The sequence below is a fragment of the Trachypithecus francoisi genome, unplaced genomic scaffold (assembly GCF_009764315.1).
Source record: "Trachypithecus francoisi isolate TF-2019V2 unplaced genomic scaffold, Tfra_2.0 Lachesis_group11, whole genome shotgun sequence".
NCBI lineage: Eukaryota > Metazoa > Chordata > Mammalia > Primates > Cercopithecidae > Trachypithecus > Trachypithecus francoisi.
The window spans coordinates 36449501-36474136 of record NW_022681456.1 but is presented as its reverse complement, the minus strand read 5'-3'; the positions used below and the strand labels follow the sequence as shown (position 1 = coordinate 36474136).

The following is a 24636-nucleotide window of genomic DNA, read 5'->3' as shown; positions in this document are numbered from 1 at the left end:
AGTTTTTATTGTTGCATTTTACTTATCACTCAGTTCAAATATTTTCTATTATTATTAATATTTGTGATGTGATTTTTTTCCTTCACCTATGGGCTACTAGAAGTAAGGTTGTTTTACTTCACGTTTGAGGCTTCTCTAGATGTGTTATTGTTTTTTAGTTTATATTTAATACTGTTGTGATCAGAGAGCATGCTCTGTAAGATTTATTCTGTTAAACATCTATTGACTTGCTTTAGAGCCCAATAGATACTCCATCTTCATGTGAATTTGAAAAGAATGTTTATCCTGAAGTAGTTGGCTCTAGTATTCTACCAATGTCAGTTAAAATAGTTGGTAGTGTACAGATCTTCTACATCTTTTCTGATTTTTTTTTCTTATCTGGATGTTCTATGAATTACTGAGAAAATTCTGTCAGTGTCCCAACAATGACTATGGGTATGCCTTTTTGCCCTTTCAGCTTTGGTACTTGCTCTTCATAGGCTTCAAAATTCTCTTATGTTCACATATACACTTAAAATTGATAATGGCTTGTGGTTTTATTTCCCATTTTATCATTATGAAATATTTCTCTTTGTTTCTAGAAATATTCTTTGTCAGGATGGCTACTTTTGGAAATCTGTATATGTTTATATAATTCACATATTAGCAAGGCTTCCAACATTTGGCATCTATTGTTCATTAAACTATTATACAGAACTGAGGATACAGTATGTACATAGGCACAGAGGCAGGGACAAAAATGACAGGACTGTTCCAAGGCCAGTAAGATTTGATGAGGCTGTAGCATCAGTGGGGACAGAGGAGTGGAGGTTTCCATTTGGCCCTTTACACTGTATTATGGCTCTTGACTGTATAGCAGAATGGTTTGGGACAGTCTTTGCAGTCTTATGGTCCCAGGTTTAACTTCTGAATCTACCATTTATTAAACTTGTGACTTAAGTTACTTAACCTCTATTTCCTCATATGTAAAGTGGAGACAAATAATGGCACATACTTCATGTGTTTTCAGAAAGATGAAATTATATATATATAGCATACATACACATTACATCTATACACACAAATACAGTACTTAGTAAAGTGTTCAATATTTTTATATGTATAGTTAGTATTACATATGTATATATTATATTACATGTATTATTATATATATTTTCATAGAGTCGTTTCAATTTTCCTACTGGCTTCAATTTTCAGAGATTTAATTAATTGTTCTTTTTGTTTGAAGCTTTCTTTTCTCCATTTGCTCCCATTCTCCCTGCCCCCACTCCCTTACTCTGCTTTTTTAGTTCCTAACTTTCTGGGCCTCCTCCCTGCCCAAATTGGATTTCATAGCCTCAAGAACTGCAGACTGTACAATTAAGGTAGTTGCTGCTTGCTATCTTTCTCCTTTTCCCACTCCCCCATGAACCTCAATAACTTGGCTACGATTTCAATTTCTGCTCTGAAAAAAATGCACTTATTAGAATTTTCCAATTATCTGCAATATGAATGCAGATAACTGGGGCTTATGTACCTAGTTCAGAAACACACCCCATGTAGTTGTGATGAAAGAATAACACTTTTTGCACAAGAAATGCTCCATATTTATGATAAATATTCTCAGCAAAAATTGTCAGTAGAGCTATAAAAGGCCCTTTGGAAGGGGCACTTGAAAACTCGGCTCAGCAACTTCCTTTTCCACCTTGAAGCATCCCCTTCAAAAGAATTCCCAACCAGATGATGTTTGATGTTCCTGACCGAGCTCGCAGCATGATGAAAAAAAAGATCATGGGTTTTGAAGTAGGTTAGTGCAGACGCCTACTCTTCGGGTTATTTCTCAGCCTGAGCGCGTTTCCTGGCTTGTAAATTGCATATAGGAATCCTTTCCTAAATCCACATCCACAATAGTTTCCCTTATTATGGGTCTTCGTGCATCTTATACCTTTCATTATCATAGTTTCACTTTTCATTTAAGTATCTAACAACGTCAGCTTCCTATAGTGGATTGTAAGCTCCACGAGGCCAAGGACCACGAGAATTCACCGTACTCTTGTATCCCCAGGCTAAACCATCACTGTAGACCCAAGAGTCTAGCACAGTGCTGGCACACAGTAGACAGTCAGCAAGTGAATGACAAAGGAGCAGTTGACAGTGGCCGGAGCTCCGTCGCTGGGACGTGGAGAGAGTCGCCCCAGCCCGCAGTTCCCGCCCTGGCACTGGGATAACTTCTCCCGCGGATGCCCAGCGCCGCCCTGGCCAGACCCTCTGTGCCCCAAGTCCAGTCCGGCCAGGAGCCACAGCCGCACGCGGCGCCTCGCCCCTTGACGTCACTCGGGGCGGGACTTCCGGCCGCCGAAGTTTAACAGTCCAGGCGGGAGCCGGAAGCCCAGCGCCGAGCGGGCCGCGGCCCCCTGTTGTGTTGCTGCGGAGAGGTGAGGTTCCGGAGGCCCTGAGATCAGCGGGGCCCCGCCCGCCGCGTCCGTGCACCCTACGTATCCCAAAACCCCCTCCGTCCCCCTCAGAGGACGGGGCGGAGGTCCTTGGGCTTCGCACGCCGCGAGCGGTTGCGGGCAGGGGCGCGGCGGCGCGTTGAGCTGGGAAGTGTTTGGGGAGCCGCGGGCCGGGGTCGCACACCTCCCCGAGAGGCGGCCCAGGTCAACTAGGGTAGGTTGGTGGCGGCCCTGGTGGCTGTGCTGCCCCCGAAAAGTTTGCCTCGTCTCCACAAGTCTGTCTTCTTTTTTTGTCAACCTCAAGTACTTCTCTTTTGGCAGGTACTCGGATGCGTTTTACAGGGTAGCCTCAGTTGAGTGGTTGTCCCGCAAGTAAAGTGCAGTTTTGGTGATTGAAAGTTGGAGAACTTTCATTTCAGCTGAGTAGTGTAGTTGAATTGGTTCCTGTAGCAGCTGTCCCTAAACCCAGGCCGACGTCTCGCTTTCGATGGGACCCTCTTTGTGGGACTGGTGTAAAGCGTCTTCCTTAAATGTGCTCAGTTCTTAGAAGACCGGAGTAAGTGGGCGGATAGTCCTCTTCCCCGCCCCGCTTTAAGAGCGGGAAACAAACATTAAATCACTCAGCGAGCTGTCTCCTAAGTTGGAGCGGGTTTTTTGAACCCAGTTTTTCAGAGCCCTGGCCTCAGTGATCTACCCACTACACCCCGCATCTCAATAGGCCTGGTGTAAGATGCAGGTAGACACAGCTTGCAGTTGTGTTTACAGGGCTTAGAGATCGCATTTCCAGCAATTCATTCGTTGTTCCTTGACTTGGGAACCAAGGAGGCACGTGTTACACATGTTTAAGGCTCCAAATCCAAACACTGTGTTACATTTAGACAGATGACTTTAATGGCTTTTAGTAGCACTTTGTTAGATGAATGGAGCGTAAGGAAGCACATGAGTGAATTATCTTAACTTTTTGTCTCGAGAAGGAAACGTTTCTATAATTATGTCTTTAACTTGTCCTCTGAAATGGCTTATACTAGACGTGTATTGGTGACTCGGGGAACTGTCTGTGACATCACTAATGCTGTGTAGTAGTCTTGCACTTTCCATGCTAGGAAGGTGTGGGGGAGGTATAATTCTGTGAACTCTTGCTTTCCTTTTCTCCCATGCACTTTTGAGCCTCTCTTTTCTCACCTATCGTTCATTACTACCTGTTGCTCTTTAAGGTGCCTGCCTAGAGCAGCTGCCTTTCCTTCTGTTTTCTAGACTTCCTTGGTTTGTGAAATCACCTTGTTAGAATTACATGTTTCAACTGTATACTCTGAATAAATGATTGAAGGTATTGTAGTCCAAGAATTGGTATGGGGACTTAGTGGCATCTCATTTGACCATATTGCTGATTTTAGAGTTTTGGAAAAACTGGTGTGACTGGATTCTGACCTGCAGAAATGCTACTTTATCATACATTTTTTAAAAAAATTAGGAAGTTACTTATTAATCGTTATTTGCTGAGAAACTGCTGTGTGCCAGGAATGTTTCAAGACTGGTGTGGGGAGACAGACATTATTATGAGAACAAATAAAAATTTCAGATAATGACTGGGCGCGGTGGCTCACGCCTGTGGTCCTAACACCTTGGGAGGCTGTGGTGGACAGATCACCTGAGGTCGGGAGTTCGAGAGCAGCCTGACCAACATGGAGAAACCCCGTCTCTACCAAAAAGTACAAAATTAGCCAGGCGTGGTAGTGCATGCCGGTAATCCCAGCTACGCAGGAGACTGAGGCAAGAGAATCGCTTGAACCTGGGAGGTGGAGGTTGTGGTGAGCTGAGATCGCGCCCGGCACTCCAGCCTGGGCAACAAGAGTGAAACTCCGTCTCAAAAAAAAAAAAAAAAAAAATTCAGATAGTAGGAAGTGCTATGAAAAAAATGAAATCAGGTATTGGGATATAGGGTAATCTGGTAAGTCCCTTACCAGGTAAGGAAGGGGCTGCATTAGCCAGGGTGGTCAGGAAAGGCCTTTCATAGGAGGAAACATTTGAGTTAAGACCTGAATGATGAGAAGAAGATGACCGTGGGAATCTGGGGATAGCATCTTAGGCACAGGGAGCAGCAAATGAAAAGACACTGAGGTGAGAATAACCTTGCCTTTGCATGAGGCAGAGAGAAGGCCAGTGAAAAGAAAGAGGAGAGTTACATGGGGGCCAGGACATGTAAGGCAGGCTAAAGAGGCTCAATTTCATTATCATTACTGTGAGGAGCCATTGGAAGGGTCAACTGAGAGAATGTGATCTGGCTTTTGTTTTAGGAAGATCACTTCAACTACTTTGGTGAGTGCACTGTTTAGAACAAAAATGGATGAGTTAGAGCCACTTGTATTAGATTAGATTTTGACCTTTTTTTGAGTATGTCTTTTTAAATGTTTTAAAAATACATTGTTTTAAACTATTTGTAGGCGCAGTCATGCAGGAAAACCTCAGATTTGCTTCATCAGGAGATGATATTAAAATATGGGATGCTTCATCTATGACATTGGTGGATAAATTCAACCCACACACATCACCACATGGAATCAGCTCAATATGTTGGAGCAGCAATAGTATCCTTTAAAAACACACACACACACACAAACCACTTATTAGGTTAAACAGCCACTGTCAATGAAACTTTTGCATGTGACTCATACTGAGTAATGTATTTTGCATTGCTACCAAGGATAGTAAAATAGTAATTTACAAAACAGTATATCATATGAATGCACTCTGATTTTATGTGTTGGGTTCATTTAAAAAAAATTTAGTTACAACCCACTTCATTTGAAAACATTGCTATTAAAAAAGTATATTCTGTCTACACCATAGAATTAGTTATGAAAAGTTTCTTATTGAACCAAATGGAATAAGGTTGGTAATTGTGGAAATAATTCCAAAAGGTTTTGGAATGAGTTTTTGCATCTGCATTTGGGTATTTGTGGATCTGAACTGAAAAGTAAAGACAGAACATGAAGGCAGAAGCAAGTTTGGGAGGAGATAAAAAATTGTCCAGTATGTCCGTCTTACTGATGTACTCTCCGTATCTTCCTTCCTCTCTGTGTGTGATGCAAACTACATTATTTCCTCAACAGACATGGTAAAGTTATCTAGATTGAATTTTTCTAAGCTTTTTATGTTTCTGATTGACACCTTCCCTGTCTTGGTGAGCTCCTAAATGTGGATAAAATACAAGGAGGGAGTGAAGACTGTAAACTAGGGTTTTTGAACCCTGTGCTATTGACTTTTTGGGGCAGGAAATTTGTTGTGGATCTTTCCTGTATGTTGTACCATGTGGAGAAGGTTTATTGGTCTTCTCCCCTTAGGTACTAATAGCTTCTAGTTGTGACAACCAAAAATGTTTCCAGAATCGCCCAAATCACTCCCAGTAGAGAACCACTGCTGTAACCACAGTACTCCTTATCACCTTTTATATGAAAATGTTTTATGTAACTGGTATGTTAGAAATTTTCTTTTGTGAAACTCATATGCAATTTCTTAACACATTTTTAACATTTGTCTGATTTTTATCAACACCAAAGTATTAAATTCTACTTTCTGATGAAAGGAAAAAAATCAAAGCTTTAAAATACGACTGGTTCAGGAACAAAAATATTAAAAGTTTTATGTGAGCCTTACTATTCTTGCATGTCTATAACAAGGAGGACAAATTTTCTTATTGAATTAAATTTACCTCCTTATCATTCCTATATTTTGTGTTAAAGCAGTACAGCAAATTACTTTGGTACTCTGTTAGTCAAACTCATGGTGAAATGACTGCATTTTTGAAGGACTTTCCAGATATTTAGTAGGGAAAATATTTTAAAGAGAGTGACAAGGGTATGAAGTTGCTGTTCTCTATTTTTAGATTTTCATTATGTTTAGAGCTTAATTTTCCCTCTTATTATATAAAAGTAGCAATTTGTAGTAAGATTATTTTTTGGTTGACTTTTGTTTTAAGGAGTTTTACTAGGAGTTGGCATTTACTAATGTGCTACTTAATAGTCTAACAACAAAACTGATGTAGCTATGAGATAGTGTTGTATGACTTTTGGAAATTGGTCTTATCGTTTTCTTGCATGAGCAGATGTGCACTGAAAGCCTTCACACAGTCTTACTCTTAATAAGGCTTTGATCACTTCCATGAAGGTTAATTACTGAAGATCAAAGAGTTCCCAGCCTTAGCAGCTTGGGGTCCACATAGCATAGATTCCAAGAATGGGGTTAATGTGGGACGCCAGAGAGATTAGTTTTTTGGTTTTTGTCGTTTAGCTTATGTTCCTCACTTTCTCATGATTTCTAAAACTACAAGAGAAATACAAAAGTAGCTAGATTACCCACCCACATTATGATTCACTTCTTTTTTTTTTCTATATTCTAAGGAGAAAAGTAGTGGTAAACAGAGGAAGAAGTCAAGGAAAGGGAAATGGTTTTTCTCACTATGGTAATATCTAGGTAGAAATGATTTGATTTGCATCATGTATCATAATAAAATTACAGTCTATGCTCTGTTTACAAAATACCTGAAAGTTATGCAGAACATTCAAAAGTTAATGCAGTTAGGGATTCTTAGTGTCTAATTAACCTTTCTCCATTGCTTTTACTCACATTTTAATTGCTGAAAAGCACAGATTTAAACTTCTGATATTTTAATTTGTTATGGCTCTCAAAATCAGACTCTTATTCTTGGTTATATTGTTGTAGTTAATCATTTTAGTTTTAAAATACTTACTGTTTTGTGTTTACTGATTGTTCCACTTATGATTCATGTAAAAGAAGGTAAATAAAATTTTAAATTAAGATTCAATTAAATGTTATTTAAAAATTAAAACTCATGACACAATTCCTATTTAACCATACATATTTGTAAAATATTTGCAAGTACTATAATATCCATTCTTAATTTAAAATTGGAACATTCTATCACAAAAATTCATGTTCTGGGAAAATATCAGGTCTTTTTTTTAAAAAATAGAAAAACAGGGGACTAGTGTGGATGTTTGCTGCCTAGTTTAGATTGATACCAAGCACTAGCTTAATAAATATCTTGAACAGTTTCTGTAGATGAAAAGGTTGATTGATATTTGCTGATGCTGCTTTTATCATGCTCTCATTCTTGAAGGATAAAATTAGCCCTTCTGGCCTACTCTTTGAAAACAGAGTAGTATTTCACATGGGTTAAATAGCTTTTGAGTTGATAGCAGAGCCAGAAGGAGGCTAGTTCTTCCCCACAGTAGTAGCAAAGAGAATTAGTCTTAGTAATTATTAATAGTAATGTGAGCTACTTTTGAAAGCTACTCTATAAGCGTTACTCATTCATTGTCTTCTTAGTGTGTTTGCTTTTATAATTGCAATTCTTATAATAGTCTCTAGTGCTATAGATGTTCATGGATTGTTTGATGCTCCATAACTCTTCATTTAGATAACTTTTTAGTAACAGCATCTTCCGGTGGCGACAAAATAGTTGTCTCAAGTTGCAAATGTAAACCTGTTCCACTTCTAGAGCTTGCTGAAGGGGTAAGTGATTTTTTTTCTTAAACTGTTAAAAATCTTAGTTTTGCTTGACTGGCAATTGCTTGTTTATTGTGGTGCTTGCAACTAAATATAAAGGTTTTTAAAAGCATCATTTTTAACTTAAGCTCAAAATAATACAGTAACTCTTAAAAATGAGATATGTGTACTTACTGAGGTATTTTTAGGTAAAATAGTTTTGAATATTAGGGGAACAATTGAAGACTTGAATTTTGTTAACTAGGCCCTTCATTTCTTCATTTTCCTTCTGTGGGAGAGGATTCCTGTTGCTGCTATTTTAGGACGATGTCCCACACAGGTTGCTAGGTTGACCTGAGCAGATGAACTCTAATGACGCAGCACTGCTTTACTGATCTTGAGCTCAGGACCATCAGGAACAGACTCATAGCTGATGGTAGCCCTCTGCTTCAGATTCTGTCCACCTGTACTGAGGGGCCTGTCTGAGCCTCCCCATGCGCTCCTTAAACAGGTTTTTTTTTGTCAAAATAAGCTTAGGTCCCAGGGCATTTAAATGAAGCTGTCACTGCATACTGTTGCCTTATCCTTTTGTTTTGTTTTGTTTTGTTTTGTTTTTTGAGATGGAATCTCACTCTGTTGCCCAGGCTGGAGTGCAATGGCGCAGTCTTGGCTCACTGCAACCTCCACCTCCCAAGTTCAAGCAATTCTGCCTCAGCCTCTCAAGTAGCAGGGATTATAGGTGCCCACCACCACACCTGGCTAATTTTTGTATTTTTAGTAGAGACGGGGTTTCACCATGTTGGCCAGGCCCGTCATGAACTCCTGACCTTGTGATCCTCCCGCCTCTGCCTCCCAAAGTGCTGGGATTACAGGCGTGGCAGCCTATCCTTTTGTTTTATAAGTTAATCCCTCTGATTGAGGATAATACTGGCTTCTTCATTTCCAGTCACATTCCTTGAAAGCTATTTCTTTTTTAAATAGAATAGGGTTTAAATAAAAAGGTATGAGTAGTTGATAGCTTGTTTTTTGTTTGTTTGTTTCAAAGTTTTTATAGCAAATCTTAAATTATTATGGATTGTCATAATTTTACACACTGGGATAGGTAAGGTAGCCCAATTAGAAAGAAAGCAGGAGGACAATTGAATAAAAGCTCAACTAATTTAAAGAGGACTCATGATTTTTATCAATCCTCTCCTAAAGGTATCCGGTGGGATTGACCTGAACTTCAGTTCTAACCCACAGATGTTGGAGACTGGGACAGAGAGAACATCTGCTAACAGTAGAAATGGAATTTGAGGCACTCTGTTTAACCTGACTTAAGCGAAATCAAGGCATAGAATGTCCCTGGTCAATAAAAGGCAGACTGAAGTCTTCACGAGCAGGCAAAACATCTTAACCATCTTTGGATCTTTGTATCCTAAGATGTTCAAAAAACACTTGTTAATGTCAACGTCAAAACCATTTTAACTTCTACTCTACCACTATATATATGTACTACTGTTATGCATTATGCCTTAAAATCAGTGAATCGGTGTTTGGGAGCTTTTTTTTTTGTTTTGTTTTTGTTTTTGAGGCGGAGTCTCGCTCTGTCGCCCAGACTGGAGTGCAGTGGCCGGATCTCAGCTCACTGCAAGCTCCACCTCCCGGGTTTACGCCATTCTCCTGCCTCAGCCTCCCGAGTAGCTGGGACTACAGGCGCCCGCCACCTCGCCCAGCTAGTTTTTGTATTTTTAGTAGAGACGGGGTTTCACCGTGTTAGCCAGGATGGTCTCGATCTCCTGACCTCGCGATCCGCCCGTCTCGGCCTCCCAAAGTGCTGGGATTACAGGCTTGAGCCACCGCGCCCGGCCTGGGAGCTTTTTTTTTAAGTATAAAAATAACAGATGGTATTTACAAGTGTTCCATAATTCTAAGAGTTCTGTGAATATTCCAAATTAGTTGCTATGATTCTTAGCCCTCTTTCCCATAGTTAACAAATCATATCGTAATGCTGGTAGATAAAAGTAAGATTAGTTGAGTTCAAATTTTCAGTCTGTTTTAATTTAGCTATAAAAATATTTGCAAACATTGGTTTTTTAGCTTTTACTAGTAATGTTTAAAGTAACATATTTATGTGCTAATAACCTTTTTGTAACTTCCAAATCCTCTTACTCGTGTATTGTTTGAGGCATTAGACCTTTTCTACTTGAGAAAATAAATTATGATCCTACTCATTTAAAAATTTTAGAGTGGAACTTTAAGTTCATATTTATTTTCTTTGATTTTGTATTTCACCTCTTTAAAGTAGAATGTACCTTTGCCTTGCACCTTGAGCAGTACAGGATTCCTGTAATAACCACACAATTTCCATTAATTATTTAAGTTCATTAGTTGCATTAATATTACACTATCATTAAAAAAGATCTATCATCAGGGTTAGCCAGCTTTAAATATAAGTTTTATTTTGAGCCCTTAAGAGTAATTGTAGTTGTTGTGATGATTGGAGTCCCAATACATTGATCTTCAGTGGACACCATCTTTTTCTATTTTATTTAAAGGCTGTTTTGATAGTTCTTAGCAAACTGTCCTGATTTGCAGGGACAACCAGATTTTAAATCTTCTTAGTCTGCTTCCACCAAAGTCAATTCCTAGAATGGTATCTGCAGGAGAATTACAGCAACTGTACTGAAACATTGATGTTGTGTGCATCTTGCTATTTGTATATGTTAGTTGATACTCTTGGTCAAAATTTCAGAGCTAGAAGGAACCCTGGAGTCCACAGAAGTGAACACAAATCTATTTGATTTCCTTGAAGCATTTTTGACCCCCTTAAAAGCTGCTGGATCCATGTGGAAGAAAGATAATGAGAGAGTGGCTCTTTAGTACAAGATTAGCATGTTTATAGTACTTAAACATGCAATGGGGGAGAAGGACTAGAGGAAGGGTACCATCTGCACCCTTTAAAGAATCTCTTTTGAGCAGAGGATATTTCTGAGAAGCATAGACTCTCAAAGTAAGAAAGTAGATCTAGTCTTCACCTTTCGTTTCTCAAATGCAGAAACACAGGCTCAGAAAGGTGAGATGATTTGCCTAAACCTACATAGCTTGCCTTTTAACTTTTAGCGAAGTCATAAAATGTCCCCTTTCAATTTGAAGAATCCAAGGATGCACTGTGGAAGTTACAACTAATGTAACTTGGTAGTGCATCTGAAGGTTACATAGGAAAAAAATGCACCATTGTGTTCTGTGTAGCATAGTTACTGATGGCACCACCAGATTGGTGACACTTAAAGATACTCATTGAGAAGAACTTGATAACATCTGTATTTTAGCCATTCTATAAAGATCGAGCATGGATATAGCTTTGTGCTAGTGAAACTGACATTCTGGCAGGGGACAGGCAGTAAACTAGTAAACAAAAAATACCCAGATATTGATAAGTTATCATGCGGATAACTAAAATAAGATATTGCAATAGCAAGTTAGTTAAGTAGCCAGTGGAGTTCCCTTGAAGTGTGGTGGCACTTAAGTTGATCTGTTGACCAGAAGGTCTTCCAAACAAGGTTCAGAGAATTTAGCTTTCTAGGCAAGGAGAATAGATGTGTAGAAGCCTTGAGGCAAATATAGGATATTTGTATATTTAAGGAATGGAAGGTCAGTATGGCTGGAGAATTAGTGGATGAGGAAGAAAATTGTAACAGATGAGGTAGGGCCCAGATAATAGGACTTCGAAAGCCAGGTAAATGTTTGGAGTTTATTCGTGGTGTGATTGGAAGCCGTTGAAGATTTTTAAACAGGAAGGAGACATAATCTGATTTACGTTTGTAAAGTCCACCCTACTTATGAAGAACAGAATATAGGAAAGCAGGAGTGGAAACAGGGAAACCAGTTAGGAAGCTGCTGTCATAGTTTGGCAAGGTTTGGGTTAGTGTTAGTAGTAGCTATAGATAAAGGGAGCCCATGTGGGATTCATTCTTGGGTTGGAGTTTAGAGAGCTTACTGATCGATTGGAGGGGAGGGAGAACAAGAAATCAAGGGTTATTCTGGGTTTTTGTCTTGAAAACTGGAGGTGTCTTTACAGAGATGGGGAACAAGTGAGGTTGGACTTTGATGACCTGATGTCTGAGACTTGGTCTCCTTAACAGGGAGATTTGCTGGGAGACTTAGGGCAAGTATCTTGACTTCTTTTAAAAAACTTACCCCATCAGTAAAATGAGGACTCTACACTGGAAATTCTTTGAAGTCTCTTCTATTTTTAGCATTTCTGAGCTGGGGATTGATTTTAATGTAGGATATTCTGTGGAAATACAAGAACAGGCTTTATCAAGGGGAGATAGGATGGGCAAACAAGCCGTGATGGAAGACCAGGATTGCCAGTGTCTCCTAAGCTTCCTGTGTTGTCACCAGTCCACAGAAGTGAACGCAAATCTATTTGATTTCCTTGAAGCATTTTTGACCCCCTTAAAAGCTGTTGGATCCATGTGGAAGAAAGACAATGAGAGAGTGGCTCTTTAGTACAAGATTAGCATGTTTTTGGTATTTAATTTAACAAATATTTATCACATGCTTACTAAGTGTTGAATGAGACCTGAAAGTCAGCTCTGAGCTCTGTTAAATTAAGGTAACTTTTATTTTTATTTTTTTTAAATAGCAAAAGCAGACATGTGTCAACTTAAATTCTACATCTATGTATTTGGTAAGCGGAGGCCTAAATAACATTGTTAATATTTGGGATTTAAAATCGAAAAGAATTCATCGATCTCTTAAGGTAAGCAATTAAAAAAAAATCTTTACAAAAAAATGGGTATCTTAATGCATTTAGAGTACTTACCAAGCTTTTATTTTTGAGCTTTTATGATAAAAATAAGGGGCTTCAGAATTGTTAGGGAAAATAAAGGTGCTATTTAGCCGGAAACTTGTTTTTATGTCTTTTTTCTTCCATGTATAGAATTAATGCCTATGATCAACATTTAAAACTTTTTTCTTGTTTTTGCATTTAGTTCTACTCTTATTTGAATGAACCACTTCACTCATTTTTTTTCTAAACTATGGTTTGTGGTCATCAGGGATCTTTCCTTAGGGCAAGTTGGAAAAAATGAGAGTTGTTTTGGGATGATAGTATTCAATATAGTAATCAGAGTTGGGGGATCAGCTTTTTAGTTATGTAGTATATTTGTCTGCTCTTGTTTGTGTTATTTTTTATCTGTTTGTATTTTTAACTTGGTAATATTTTGTAAACTGATTTACTATTTACAATTAATGTTTCTTTAATAATTAGCTTTTGGTAGTTTCAGAAAATAAAGTATTTAGCACAACAAAGTCTCTGGTTATATTTTTGGAATTCTACTTTTTGTTATATTGTCTTTTTAATATTTAGAAGGTGATCTTAAATTTAATTTTTGTCTTTTAAAAAGATTTTAATATGAAAAATATAAACATATATCTAGACACATACACAGAGGAAGAGCTTTCTTTAACCCATCACCCATGTAAGCTTCAATTACCCCATCCCTGCGTGGCAAAATTTGATACACTTTTCCATTTTCAGCTTTCCCAATTACTCTGGATGGTTTTCTGTCTTTTTGGTGTGAAATTTGTAATGTTTAGCTCCCTCATTCATTCTGTTAATGAATATTTTGACTAATTGTGATAGTGGGAAATCTAATGTTTTACCTTTGAATCTCTACAGTCCTCTCTCTGGTGATTAACACAATTTCTGGCATTTGGTAGGTTCTTAGTAAATGTTGGCTTAATGACTTACTTTCCACAGTTGAAATTAGGAAGACACTTGCCTCTTTATAAAGTCATAGAAATTACATTGGACCCCATGTTCTTAATTTCCCAAATGGGAATGATACCCAAAATGTCTGCTCTTCCTTTTTTCTTTTCATCAAACATTTTTTCCTCAAGATAGCAAGCGTTCCTTGGTTTTAGGAATGGAATAAAAGGTAAAGAAATCTCTGAAAATACTTGAAGGACCACTTGAAAAAGTTGTAATGTAAGTGGAATATCATAGCTATTATTCTTGCCATTACATAAGTAATTATTAGATACAGGGCTTAGTTTGTTGGTATTATTGAGATATGGCATCTTCCTGTTAAAAACTCTTCTCCCAATTTTGATAACTCTTCTCTGCTCCTGCTAGACATCTCTAATTTGATGTTGGAAAACATAGTCCTTGTGAACTCAGTTTGTTTAAAACCTGAAAGTTTTATTTCCTCAAAGTGTATTCCTAATTGGATTTGAGAGGCATCCTGGTATAGTGGAAGGAACAGAGGCTTTGGAGTTTGACATGGAGTTGAATCCTGGTCACTTAGCAGTTATGTGAGCTTGCACGGGTTTCTTAACCTCTCTGTGTCTCATGTACTTCGTTTATAAAATGGGCAAAATAACCTTGCCCCTCAGGCTTTTCTAAGCATTAAATAATGTATAAAGGTCCTAGCACTAGTAGGTTCTGAGCAAATGGAAGCAGCTGCTGTTATCTCACAGATGCCTCGCTCATTTGTTCTTCCCCCTCCTCCGTTTTGCAATGTCTGGTTTCTTTCCCCTTCCCATGATTTTTCTCTTTTCTTTAAGGTTGAACTCCAGCTTTATGTCTTCCATAAAGCTTCCTCTGCCAACTTCATTCACAGTAGCTCTTTCTCTTTCCTCTGACACTTTGCCTCCATCATTCATTTAGCATATTCTCTGCCATTTTCATGTTAAAGCAGGAACTCAAAATAGTCAACTTGCAATACCTGTTATTTGTCAGAGGAAGTAAATTCTTTAAAGTAGACATAATGCCATGTAGAAAATTACCTTTCCATAATGTCTCTCTTTCTTTTGTAAAGTGCCTGGACCATTTTTTTCATTATTGAAAATAATTCTCTGTGTATTTGAGGAAAATGTTAAAGCAAATATTAGATTGATAAGTACATAATATATGGTATTTACAGAAACATGAAAATGGGCTGTTCGAGGGTTATGGGGCAGCCTACTTACTTTCATTTCTCTCTTTCAGGATCATAAAGATGAAGTAACTTGTGTAACATACAATTGGAATGATTGCTACATTGCTTCTGGATCTCTTAGTGGTGAAATTATTTTGCACAGTGTAACCACTAATTTATCTAGTACTCCTTTTGGCCATGGTAGCAACCAGGTACAGTATGAGTTTATTCAGAGTAAAATTGGTGAGATAGATTTTGAATTGTATCTTACATAAGGCTATGAATTTGTTTTTGAAATGCTTGATGGAAAAACTTTAACTATTTTTAAATGGTAGTGTTTTGAAATACTCAGATAGCAAGCTAATTTGTACTAGATTATGGTGCTTATATAAATTTGATTATGTAATCAAATAGTCACATCCTTCTAGACTATAACTATATACAGCATAATAAAATACAAATAGTTGTTAATAGGTTAAATGTAAAAAATGGATATTAATCTTTCTACAGCACTACTGTTATAGAAATGTGTCACATAGCTCAGACTTTGTCAGCTGCAAGACAGATACACTCAGAAATACTGTTTTGTGGACATGGAATGATTGAGTTTGTTTAGGCAGAGGGTAATTTAAGTTTTGTATTTTTGTTTTTGTAGGTATATGATAAAGTATCAAAGCTTATATATTTCAGGTTAATATAAGAGTGTTTTGGGAAACTTTTTAAAAGGAAAATAAGTCAATTTTTTCCCTTTATGAAAAAGTTTAAAAGAATAAATTCAGTTTTTCAAGGAACCTAACTCTTGGTTAACTTTCCATAAAATTTGCCTTAGAAATTTCCAGTGAGATGCAAATTCTTTTAATTTTTACTTAATTATAATCTCTTTGGCCATAATTATTATCAGATAAAATATGGGAGATCTTCACTTTTGGCAAGTAGTTTTTAAAATTATTACTTGAATGTATTTAGTGCTTAAAAAATTTAGTGGATATGAAAAGTATACAGGAAAAAGTCTTTTAAGTTTCATATATATTGGGGGAATAATACAGATAGATAAATGGTATTATGAGTAAGTGATATAAAACAGTCTTATGGTGATACAGAACAGTTGAGAGAAGACTATCTCAGAATAAAATAGGGAAAATTGAAAGGGTTGGGAGTTTCAGCTAGGTCTAAGGCTTATTTATTTTGTTTTTACTATGACAATATAAATTGGCCTTTTTGCCAATATTTGTTTCTAACTTGTATTAGGGTTACTCTTTGTTTTGTTTGTTTGTTTTTTTGAGACGGAGTCTCGCTCAGCTGCCCAGGCTGGAGTGCAGTGGCGCAATCTCAGCCCGCTGCAACCACCGTCTCCCAGGTTCAAGCAATTCTCCTGTCTCAGTCTTCCAAGTAGCTGGGATTACAGGCACTCACCATCATGCCCAGCTAATTTTTGTATTTTAGTAGAGATGGGGTTTCACCATGTTGGCCACGCTGGTCTTGGACTCCTGACCTCAGGTGATCCACCCCCCTCGGCCTCCCAAAGTGCTGGGAAAACAGGCGTGAGCCACCGCACCCAACCACGGTTAGTCTTTTTCACATGTCCACATTATTGTTGGAACCATGGCCTGTTTCTTTGTCCTCAGTCTATTGTCTAGTTTCTTGCCTTACATGGAGAAGATGCATAATGAATATTTTAATGTATGAGTATATTTAGAGATGACAAAGATTTTGTTAGGCAAATAGAAAGCTTTAGAAGAGGGATTTTTTTTCTTTCTTTCTTTTCTTTTTCTTTGAGACAGAGTCTTACTCTGTTGCCCACGCTGGAGTACAGGGGAATGATCATGGCTCACTGCAGTGCCAACTCCTGGGCTCAAGCAGGAGCCTGGCTAAGTTTTTTTCTTTTTCTTTTTTTAATATTAGAGACAGGGTCTCAGTATGTTGTCCAGGCAGGTCTTTAACTCCTGGCCTCAAGTGATCCTCCTGCCTCGACCTCCCAAAGTGCTAGGATTACAGGCATGAGCCACCACACCCAGCTGGGAGAGGGATGTTTTATATGGAGGAAATCACATTAACCAAAATAAGGAGAAAGAAAATTGCATGGGCTTTATATAGGGCCAATGTGAGAAAAGATTGGAAAAGGGTAAATATGAATATAGTATTGATTTAAGACTGAATGTCACACCAAAGACTTCTGTTTTGGAAGGTAGTTAGGGAAACTAATCAGAGTTTTTAATTACTTGAATGTCAGAATCATAGAATCCTTGAACATTAAAAATAGCCTTTAGAGGTAATCTCGCTTTCTGCATTTTATGGATGAAGATAAATGATTTGCCAAAGGGATGCTCTTTAGAATGTACTAAATTGTCATAGAAGCAGGAACTTATATTTTGTTTCGGTGATTTTTTAAATTTATATTTTGATAAAGGGGAGCCATAAAGTCTAAACTTTGAAACTATTGTGAAAAAAATCATTAATGTTCAAGTACCTTTTTTAAGGACATAGAGTAACTTTCTTTTTTGTATGTGTTAGAAGCATGACAAATTTATAAATTTTATAAATTTTGGACTGACCTTTCAATACCATAAAAATTAGACCAGATACTACTATGTATATTCTTATACTTCAATTTTTATATTTATTATATCTTGCTAGATAATTTTCTTATTAAAATCAGACATGAAGGAATATTCCTGAAAACATTAGGTTTGACTATACCTTTTGGCCTAATCTTGTGTAAAAGATTTAAATTTTTTAAAACAATTGAGGTGTAACTTTATAATAAAGTGCAGTGCATATATCTTAAGTGTACAGCTTGTTGAATTATGTATATGTAAATACATTGGTGTAACTACTAACAAAATCAAGATATAGAACATTGCCAGCACACCAGAGGACTTAATTTTGCCTTTTCCAGTCACTACCTCGTATTTTATAAAAGGAATCATATGTGGGCCAGACGCGGTGGCTCATACCTGTAATCTCAGCACTTTGGGAGGCTGAGGCAGGCGGATCACTTGAGCCCAGGAGTTTAAGACCACCTTGGGCAATGTGGTGAAACCTCGTCTCTATTAAAAATATGAAGAAATTCACCAGGCATGGTGGTGCATGCCAGTAGTCCCAGCTGCTTGGAAGGCTGAGGCAGGATAATCACTTGAGCCTGGGAGGTTGAGGCTGCAGTGAGTTCTGATTGTGCCACTACACTCCAGCCTGAGTGACAGAGTAACATCCTATCTCAAAAGAAAAGAAAAACAGGGAACATCATGTGTCTGGTTTCTTTAGTCATCATTATGTTTGCTTTGTTGCGTGGAATAGTAGTTCATACTGTATTAATACTGTATAGTGTTTCCTTATATGAATGGGCCACCATTTATCCATTCTATTGTTGATGAGCAGTGGATTGTCTTGTTTTAGCTGTTACAGGGTATCTACTGTGAATATTTTTGTACAAGTCTTTTTTTAAGATTATGTTTTTATTTCTTTTGAGTAAATACTTAGGAGTGGAATTGCTGGATTGTAGCATAGGCATACAGTTTTACTTCATGAAAAATTGCCAAAACATTTTCTAAAGTGAAATCCAACTGGATGTGAGATCGAGTTGCTCCACATTTTTGCTAATACTTGGCATTATCTGTCTTATTTTTGCCACTTTGATGGTTATTTAGTGCTGTCTCATGGTGGTTTTAATTTGCATTTGTCCATGTTGAATGATGTTAAGTAAATTTTTATATGCCTTCTTTTGTGAAGGCATTTTCAAATCTGTTGCCTGTTTTTATGTTGGGTTATATGTGTTTTTAAAATTTATTTATGATTTCTTATGTATTGCAGGTAGATTCATTTTGGGGATATGCATGTTGCAAATGTCTTCCTTCAGCCACGGCTTGCCGTTTTACTCCTTAATACCTGGTTTTGTGTGTGTGTGTGTGTGTGTGTGTGTGTGTGTGTATTTTAATGAACAGAAGTTCTTAAATTTAATGAAGTCAAGTCTCATATGTCAGTCTTTTATGTTTGCTGCTTTTTGTGTTCTCTTGAGAATCTTGCCTGCCCCAAGGTTTTGAAGATACTATTCTGTTTTCTTTTAGAAGCTTTGTTGTTTTGTCTTTCTTATTTATGTTTGTTATGATCCATTTCAAATTAATTTTTGTGTATTGTGTGAGAGAAGGTCCTACAATCCATGTAGATATCTAATTGTACCAGTGTTGTTTATTACAAAGACCAACCTATCCCCACTGAATTACAGTAATGCTGTCTTACAAAACTGATAACTGTATTTGTTAGTTTGTAGTCATTCTATTTTGTTACATTGGTCTAGTTTGTTACTAGTTTTGATTATTGTAGCTTTATGGTAAATCGTGATATTTTTAACTTCACTTTGACTACTCTGGACCTTTTGCATTTCTAGCTGAATTTTAGAATCAGCTTGCCCATTTCCAACAAAAAATCTGCTTCATTTTGATTGAGATATTGGATCTATGGAACAATTTAGGGACAACTACTATCTTAACAATATCAATTCTTCCATGAACATGGTATAACTATCTATTTAAGTCTTTAATTTTTCTTAGCAGTGTTTTGTTTTTACTGTAGAAGTCTTGCATATCTTTTAGTAGATTTATTACTATGCATTTGATTTTTTGATGATATATTTTAATTGCATTTTTTGTTAAATTTTGTTTTCCAATTCTTTGTGGCTTGTAGAGAAACATAGTTGATATTTGTCTTTTGTCATTTTATCCAAAAATTCTGCTAAATTCACTTAATAGCTTGGACAGTCTTGATTCTTTTGAAAGAATTTGTAGTTTTTTTTTTTTTTTTTGCATTTACAGTTTATACACTATCATGTCTGTCATCTGTGAATAATAAGTTTTTATTTCTTATTTCCTGATCTTTATAGATGTTATTACTTTTTCTTTATTGCATTGACTAGGCTCTCCAATCCAGTGTTGAATAGAATTGATGATAGTGGACATCTTTATTTTGTCCCCAAATTCAGGAAGAAGCATTCACAGTTTACTACCAAGCATGATAGTAATTGTAAGGTTTGTGTTGTAGATATCCTTTATCTTACTAGGGTGCTGTATATTGTGGGCAAATTTTACTACTTATGTTGGAAGTTTTACATTATTTAGCTCCTATAATTCATATTTATCCATCCTAGATGAAAGTAGCAATAAGCAAGTGAGTATACAGTTAACCAAATACAATGTAGAGTGCTGTGAAAGCAATAAACTGCAGCGTTCCAAGGGAACATACAGGAGAGACACCTAAGCCATTTGGGAAGAATGGAAAAGCATTTTAAAGGAAATGATGTCTCAGTGGCAGCCTGAGGAAGGGTGCAAGTTATTCAGACCTGGGTTGTTGGGGAGGGACCAGAGAAAGTGGTGAGAGGATTTGGAGAGCGCTGTAAGCAGAGTTGATCACTGCATATAATGCTTACCACCATATATTGTGTTTCAGCACTGTGATCATTGCATTATATTACCTTCTCTCATTTAATCTTTGCTACTAACTTGTGAGGTGTATGTTCTTATTTTACAAATGAGAAAACAGATTCCAGGACTTTCAGATCATACAACTCTTAATTGAGTATTTTACATATCAACTCCTCAGAATTGGTAGCATTTTCTTTTGTATATCTAGCTCAGGAGCAGCTGAATGTATAAGGATTTGAGGATGAAAAGCTTATGGAAACTTTACAGTATTTTCTTGTCTCTTTGTGCAGGAGTCCAATATGTACTTATACCTCTTCCTCACACAAATCTTCTAAAATTCTAGGTGATAGGTTGCTGTATTACTGATTTTGAAAGGATTTTCATTGATAACTTTGCACAGGGAACTGAATTAAATGTATCTTTTAGTTTAGGAAAACAGTAATGCTCAAAGCTTATCTCTTATCTAAGGTCAGATAAACTAGAACTTGAGATCTTCATGGGCCTGCTGCCTCCTGCTTGGGCATTCTGCATCTCTGTAGGATCTTTTGATGTAGCTTTACATGGTAAGTCCCACATTTATTTAGAGAGCACTAGGAGTAAAGCACCTTAGCTAGCTGAGTGAACTTGAAGAAGTTACTTAACTCTCAAGCCTCCTTTTCCTTATCTGTCAAGTGAGAATAATACACTTTCAATGGGCATTTTTTTTTTTTTTTTGATGGCTAAATGAGATGGTGAGTGTGTTTATCACTTTGCCTACCATTTGGTAAGAGGTCAGTGAATGTTAGCTGTTATTGTGAGCTTTTAATGAATACCAATCTATTAAAATACCTTTTGTGATTTACTTATCTAAAATGATTTGAACATCTTTAGATTTAATGTGTTCCCTCCAAACCCAGTTGCAAGTTGACCCCAGTAATCCTATTTTGTGTTTTAGACTGATTTAAAAATGAGAGCATGAAAGATGGTGAAAAATTTGACTAGAGTCTGTTGGTTTTTTTCCCCTTTCCCTGGAACAAATGGTTGTATTTGTTGTGTATACCATTTGATTTTGTTTTTCTTCAATAAGTTATACCATTAAAACAGAATACATGGGCTCAGAAATATAAGTTGGCTTCTGCTGGTAAGGATGCAGTCCCAGTTTTCTTAGTGAGGAAAGACAGTTTTCATGATTTTACATACTTATGTTTCCTTTTTATGGGCGGCATAATTTAAACCTTTGGAATTTTTTTTTTCAAATTAGTTTTTCCTACAAGTAGTACTGCCTGTTTTATCTGATTGTGGCCCAAAGCATCAAATTGCTACTTAATGAAGGTTTATTCATTAAAAAAACTTTTATTAAAATTTCTCAATTCAGTTCAGTTTAAAAATATTGTGACCAGGCACAGTGTTTCACACCTAGAATTCCAGCACTTTAGGAGGCCAAGGCAGGTGGATTGCTTGAGCACAGGAGACCAGCCTGGGCAGCATGGTGAAATGCTACCTCTACAAAAAATACAAAAATTAGCCAGGTGTGGTGGTGCGCGCCTGTAGTCCTAGCTACTGAAGAGGCTGAGGTGAGAGGAGGGATTGAGCCTGGGAGATTGAGGCTGCAGTGAGCCATGACTGTGCTGCTATACTCCAGCCTGGGTGACATAGCGAGACCCTATCTCAAAAAAAAAAAAAAAAATGTGTGTGTGTGTGTGTATAATATATGTCATATTCATTCAAGTTTAAACAATGTTTACAACAATTTCAAATCTGTCAAAAAGTTGACATAATTGAATTCAGTCTGTTACTTAAGCCCAATTTCTGTGTTGATAAGTTTTACTTACTGAGAAAAATGGTAAATGGGGCACATCTATGATTAAATAAAAAATTTTTCTGTTTTTGTCTCTATGAACAATCATGAATTTGAAATCTTTAAAAATTAATCAAATTAGTGTCTTAGTGAAAGTGACAGGAATGTAGAATCTCACAGAATCTGCATCATACTGAATTTTATATTGGAAATAAGATTTCCTGAGTATATTTAGAATCCAGCTTTGAAATGTCTGAGCTGAATTAAAGTTATTCACTTTATGTGGATCACAGTGTCTTTCTGCAGGGGAAAAGAGCCTTGCTGCTTCTGCAGAACTGCTGGGCTGACAGACTGCTTAGGTTATAATTGCATGTCACTCTTTGGCAAGTTCAGCATCTTAGGCTCACAAATAGGTTAACTTGTGTTACCTTTCTCAAGCTGCAGTCTTTTGCAAAGCAATTACAAATGTCAATCTATTGTATTGATTCCTTGGATTAAAAAACGATCTTTAAATGTAGGTTTTGTGTGACATTTCAGTATATATTATTCAGTATATGTTAAATCCATTTGCTTTTCCTAAATGAAATATTTATGTATAGATTTTGTAAGCATTAATAGTCTGCTTGAGTATGGGGATCTGGTAAATGTAAATATTAATTACATTTTTAGAAATAACAGTTTTCTCAAGAATGAGTCTATTCTAAATTGGTTTGTTTCATTGACTGGTTTTGTTTATACCAGAATTGCAGCACTCAAAAACTTGGACTACAAAGACTTTTTATCTAGAAGTGGTCTCTTTTATGTTACATAGGAGCATTGGTATAAAATGTTTTCATGATAACATTTCTTTGATTCTCAGTATATTTCCATAGTATTTGTATACACTTGACAAGCCTATATAATATGTTCTTGAGCAGTTTTAAAATTGACATTTAGGCATAAAATAAATGGATGATCTGTATATTTCTTCTTAAAGCCTTTTTTCCTTCTATTTTTCTCTTCTAAATTTTCTTTAATGAAAGGTACTTGAAAGATATTTTCTTACAGTGTTTCTATGTATATCTCTGTCTTCCATCCATATAGTTATACTCATTCTGTTTGTCCAGTCATGTTTTCTTCCTGTTCTCATTAGTGATCTACCCTGTTCTTCCTGTTCTCATTAGTGATATGAAGATATTATTAGTCTTCATAACCATACTTTTTAATGACTGCATGTATTTCAGTGCCATCATTTACCTAAACAGTCCTCTATTGTTTTATTTTCCAAATTTTTATAATAAAAATGAGCATGTCAATATTGTTTTCATAAGTATGTATCTTCTGCTTTTTGACTTTTTTCTTTGAGAGTACAAGTTCTCTTTAAATGTAATTTAGTAGCAGGCTTACATTTTCTTTAAGGAGCTTAAGTGTTACTCTATTATCTTTGGTCTCAAATGTGTCATGTGATTTCATAGCTTTTGAAACCCTTTTAAGTCACTAAATCACTAGTTTTTTATTCCTAGGTTATTCGAAGGAATTTTTTTTCTTTAAAGCCAAGTAATTTTTAATTTTTCTATAATAGATCTTGATGTTGGTCATATATATTGCTATTGTTAGGCATGTAGCTTGTGTTTCTTTTTTTTTTTTTTTTTGAGACAGAGTCTCATTCTTTTGCCCAGGCTGGAGTGCACTGGCATGATCTCGGCTCACTGTAAGCTCTGCCTCCCGGGTTCACGCCATTCTCCTGCCTCAGCCTCCCAAGTAGCTGGGACTACAGGCGCCCGCCACCACTCCCGGCTAATTTTTTGTATTTATTTTAGTAGAGATGGGATTTCACCGTGTTGGCCAGGATGGTCTCGATCTCCTGACCTCGTGATCTGTTTGCCTCAGCCTCCCAAAGTGTTGGGATTACAGGCGTGAGCCACTATGCCTGGCTCATAGTATGTTTCTTGATATGTAGTTTCAAATCTTTTATTTTTGGAAATTTTTCTTAAATTATAATTTTTTAGTATTCTTTTTCTCTCTTTGGATTTTTTGTTGCTGCATTTTCTTCAGTGGTTTGTCATTTTTTCTCAAGTGTTTTTAAACTTTTTTCTTATTTCTTTATGATTTTTAAAAATTTCTTCCTTTTTAACCTGTCTTTAAGGTATTGTCTGTTGTTTATTCATTTTTGAATTCCTTCTAAATTAGCCTTCAGTTTTGAAGAGATTTTAAAAATTTCTAATTCTTTCCCAAGTTCTGACATCTAGTTTCTGAGTTTTAAATTTATGTTTTTTTTCTTAATGTCTTGTATTTTTTTTTTCTTTCTGGTCATCTGTTGAGAATGTTTTTCTCCTTGTTCTCTTTGTTTTCGTAAGTTTGTGTGGGATATGTCTGTGAAATTAGTTTTAGTTTCCCTGAACTTCTAGACAGAAGGGGGTCAAGTGGCTTTTCTAACTTCACAGAGTTCCCCATTGTTTTCTTTTTTTATATATATATATGTATATGTATATATGTAAATAAATATATGTAAAAAATACACATATGTATATGTATATATGTTTATGTATATATATGTGTGTGCGTATATATGTAAAAGTATATATATGTATTTTTTAATGGCTGCTTGCTTTCTGGGGTTCCCT

General features: G+C 36.5%; 1 protein-coding gene across 3 annotated transcripts in view; it reads left to right on the top strand.

Moving 5' to 3' along the window:
• Window positions 1–2139: 2139 nt before the first annotated feature.
• The window catches only part of NEDD1 (NEDD1 gamma-tubulin ring complex targeting factor), a 57588-nt gene continuing 35091 nt past the window's right edge, over window positions 2140–24636 (top strand). The window contains exons 1-5 of one of the 3 annotated variants that reach the window (XM_033220974.1): window positions 2140–2414; window positions 4874–5017; window positions 7870–7964; window positions 12568–12684; window positions 14917–15057. In XM_033220974.1, the coding sequence (XP_033076865.1) occupies window positions 4882–5017; window positions 7870–7964; window positions 12568–12684; window positions 14917–15057 (489 nt within the window). In that variant the 5' untranslated portion in view covers window positions 2140–2414; window positions 4874–4881. The other 2 variants (XM_033220972.1, XM_033220973.1) reach the window with 2 other exon arrangements.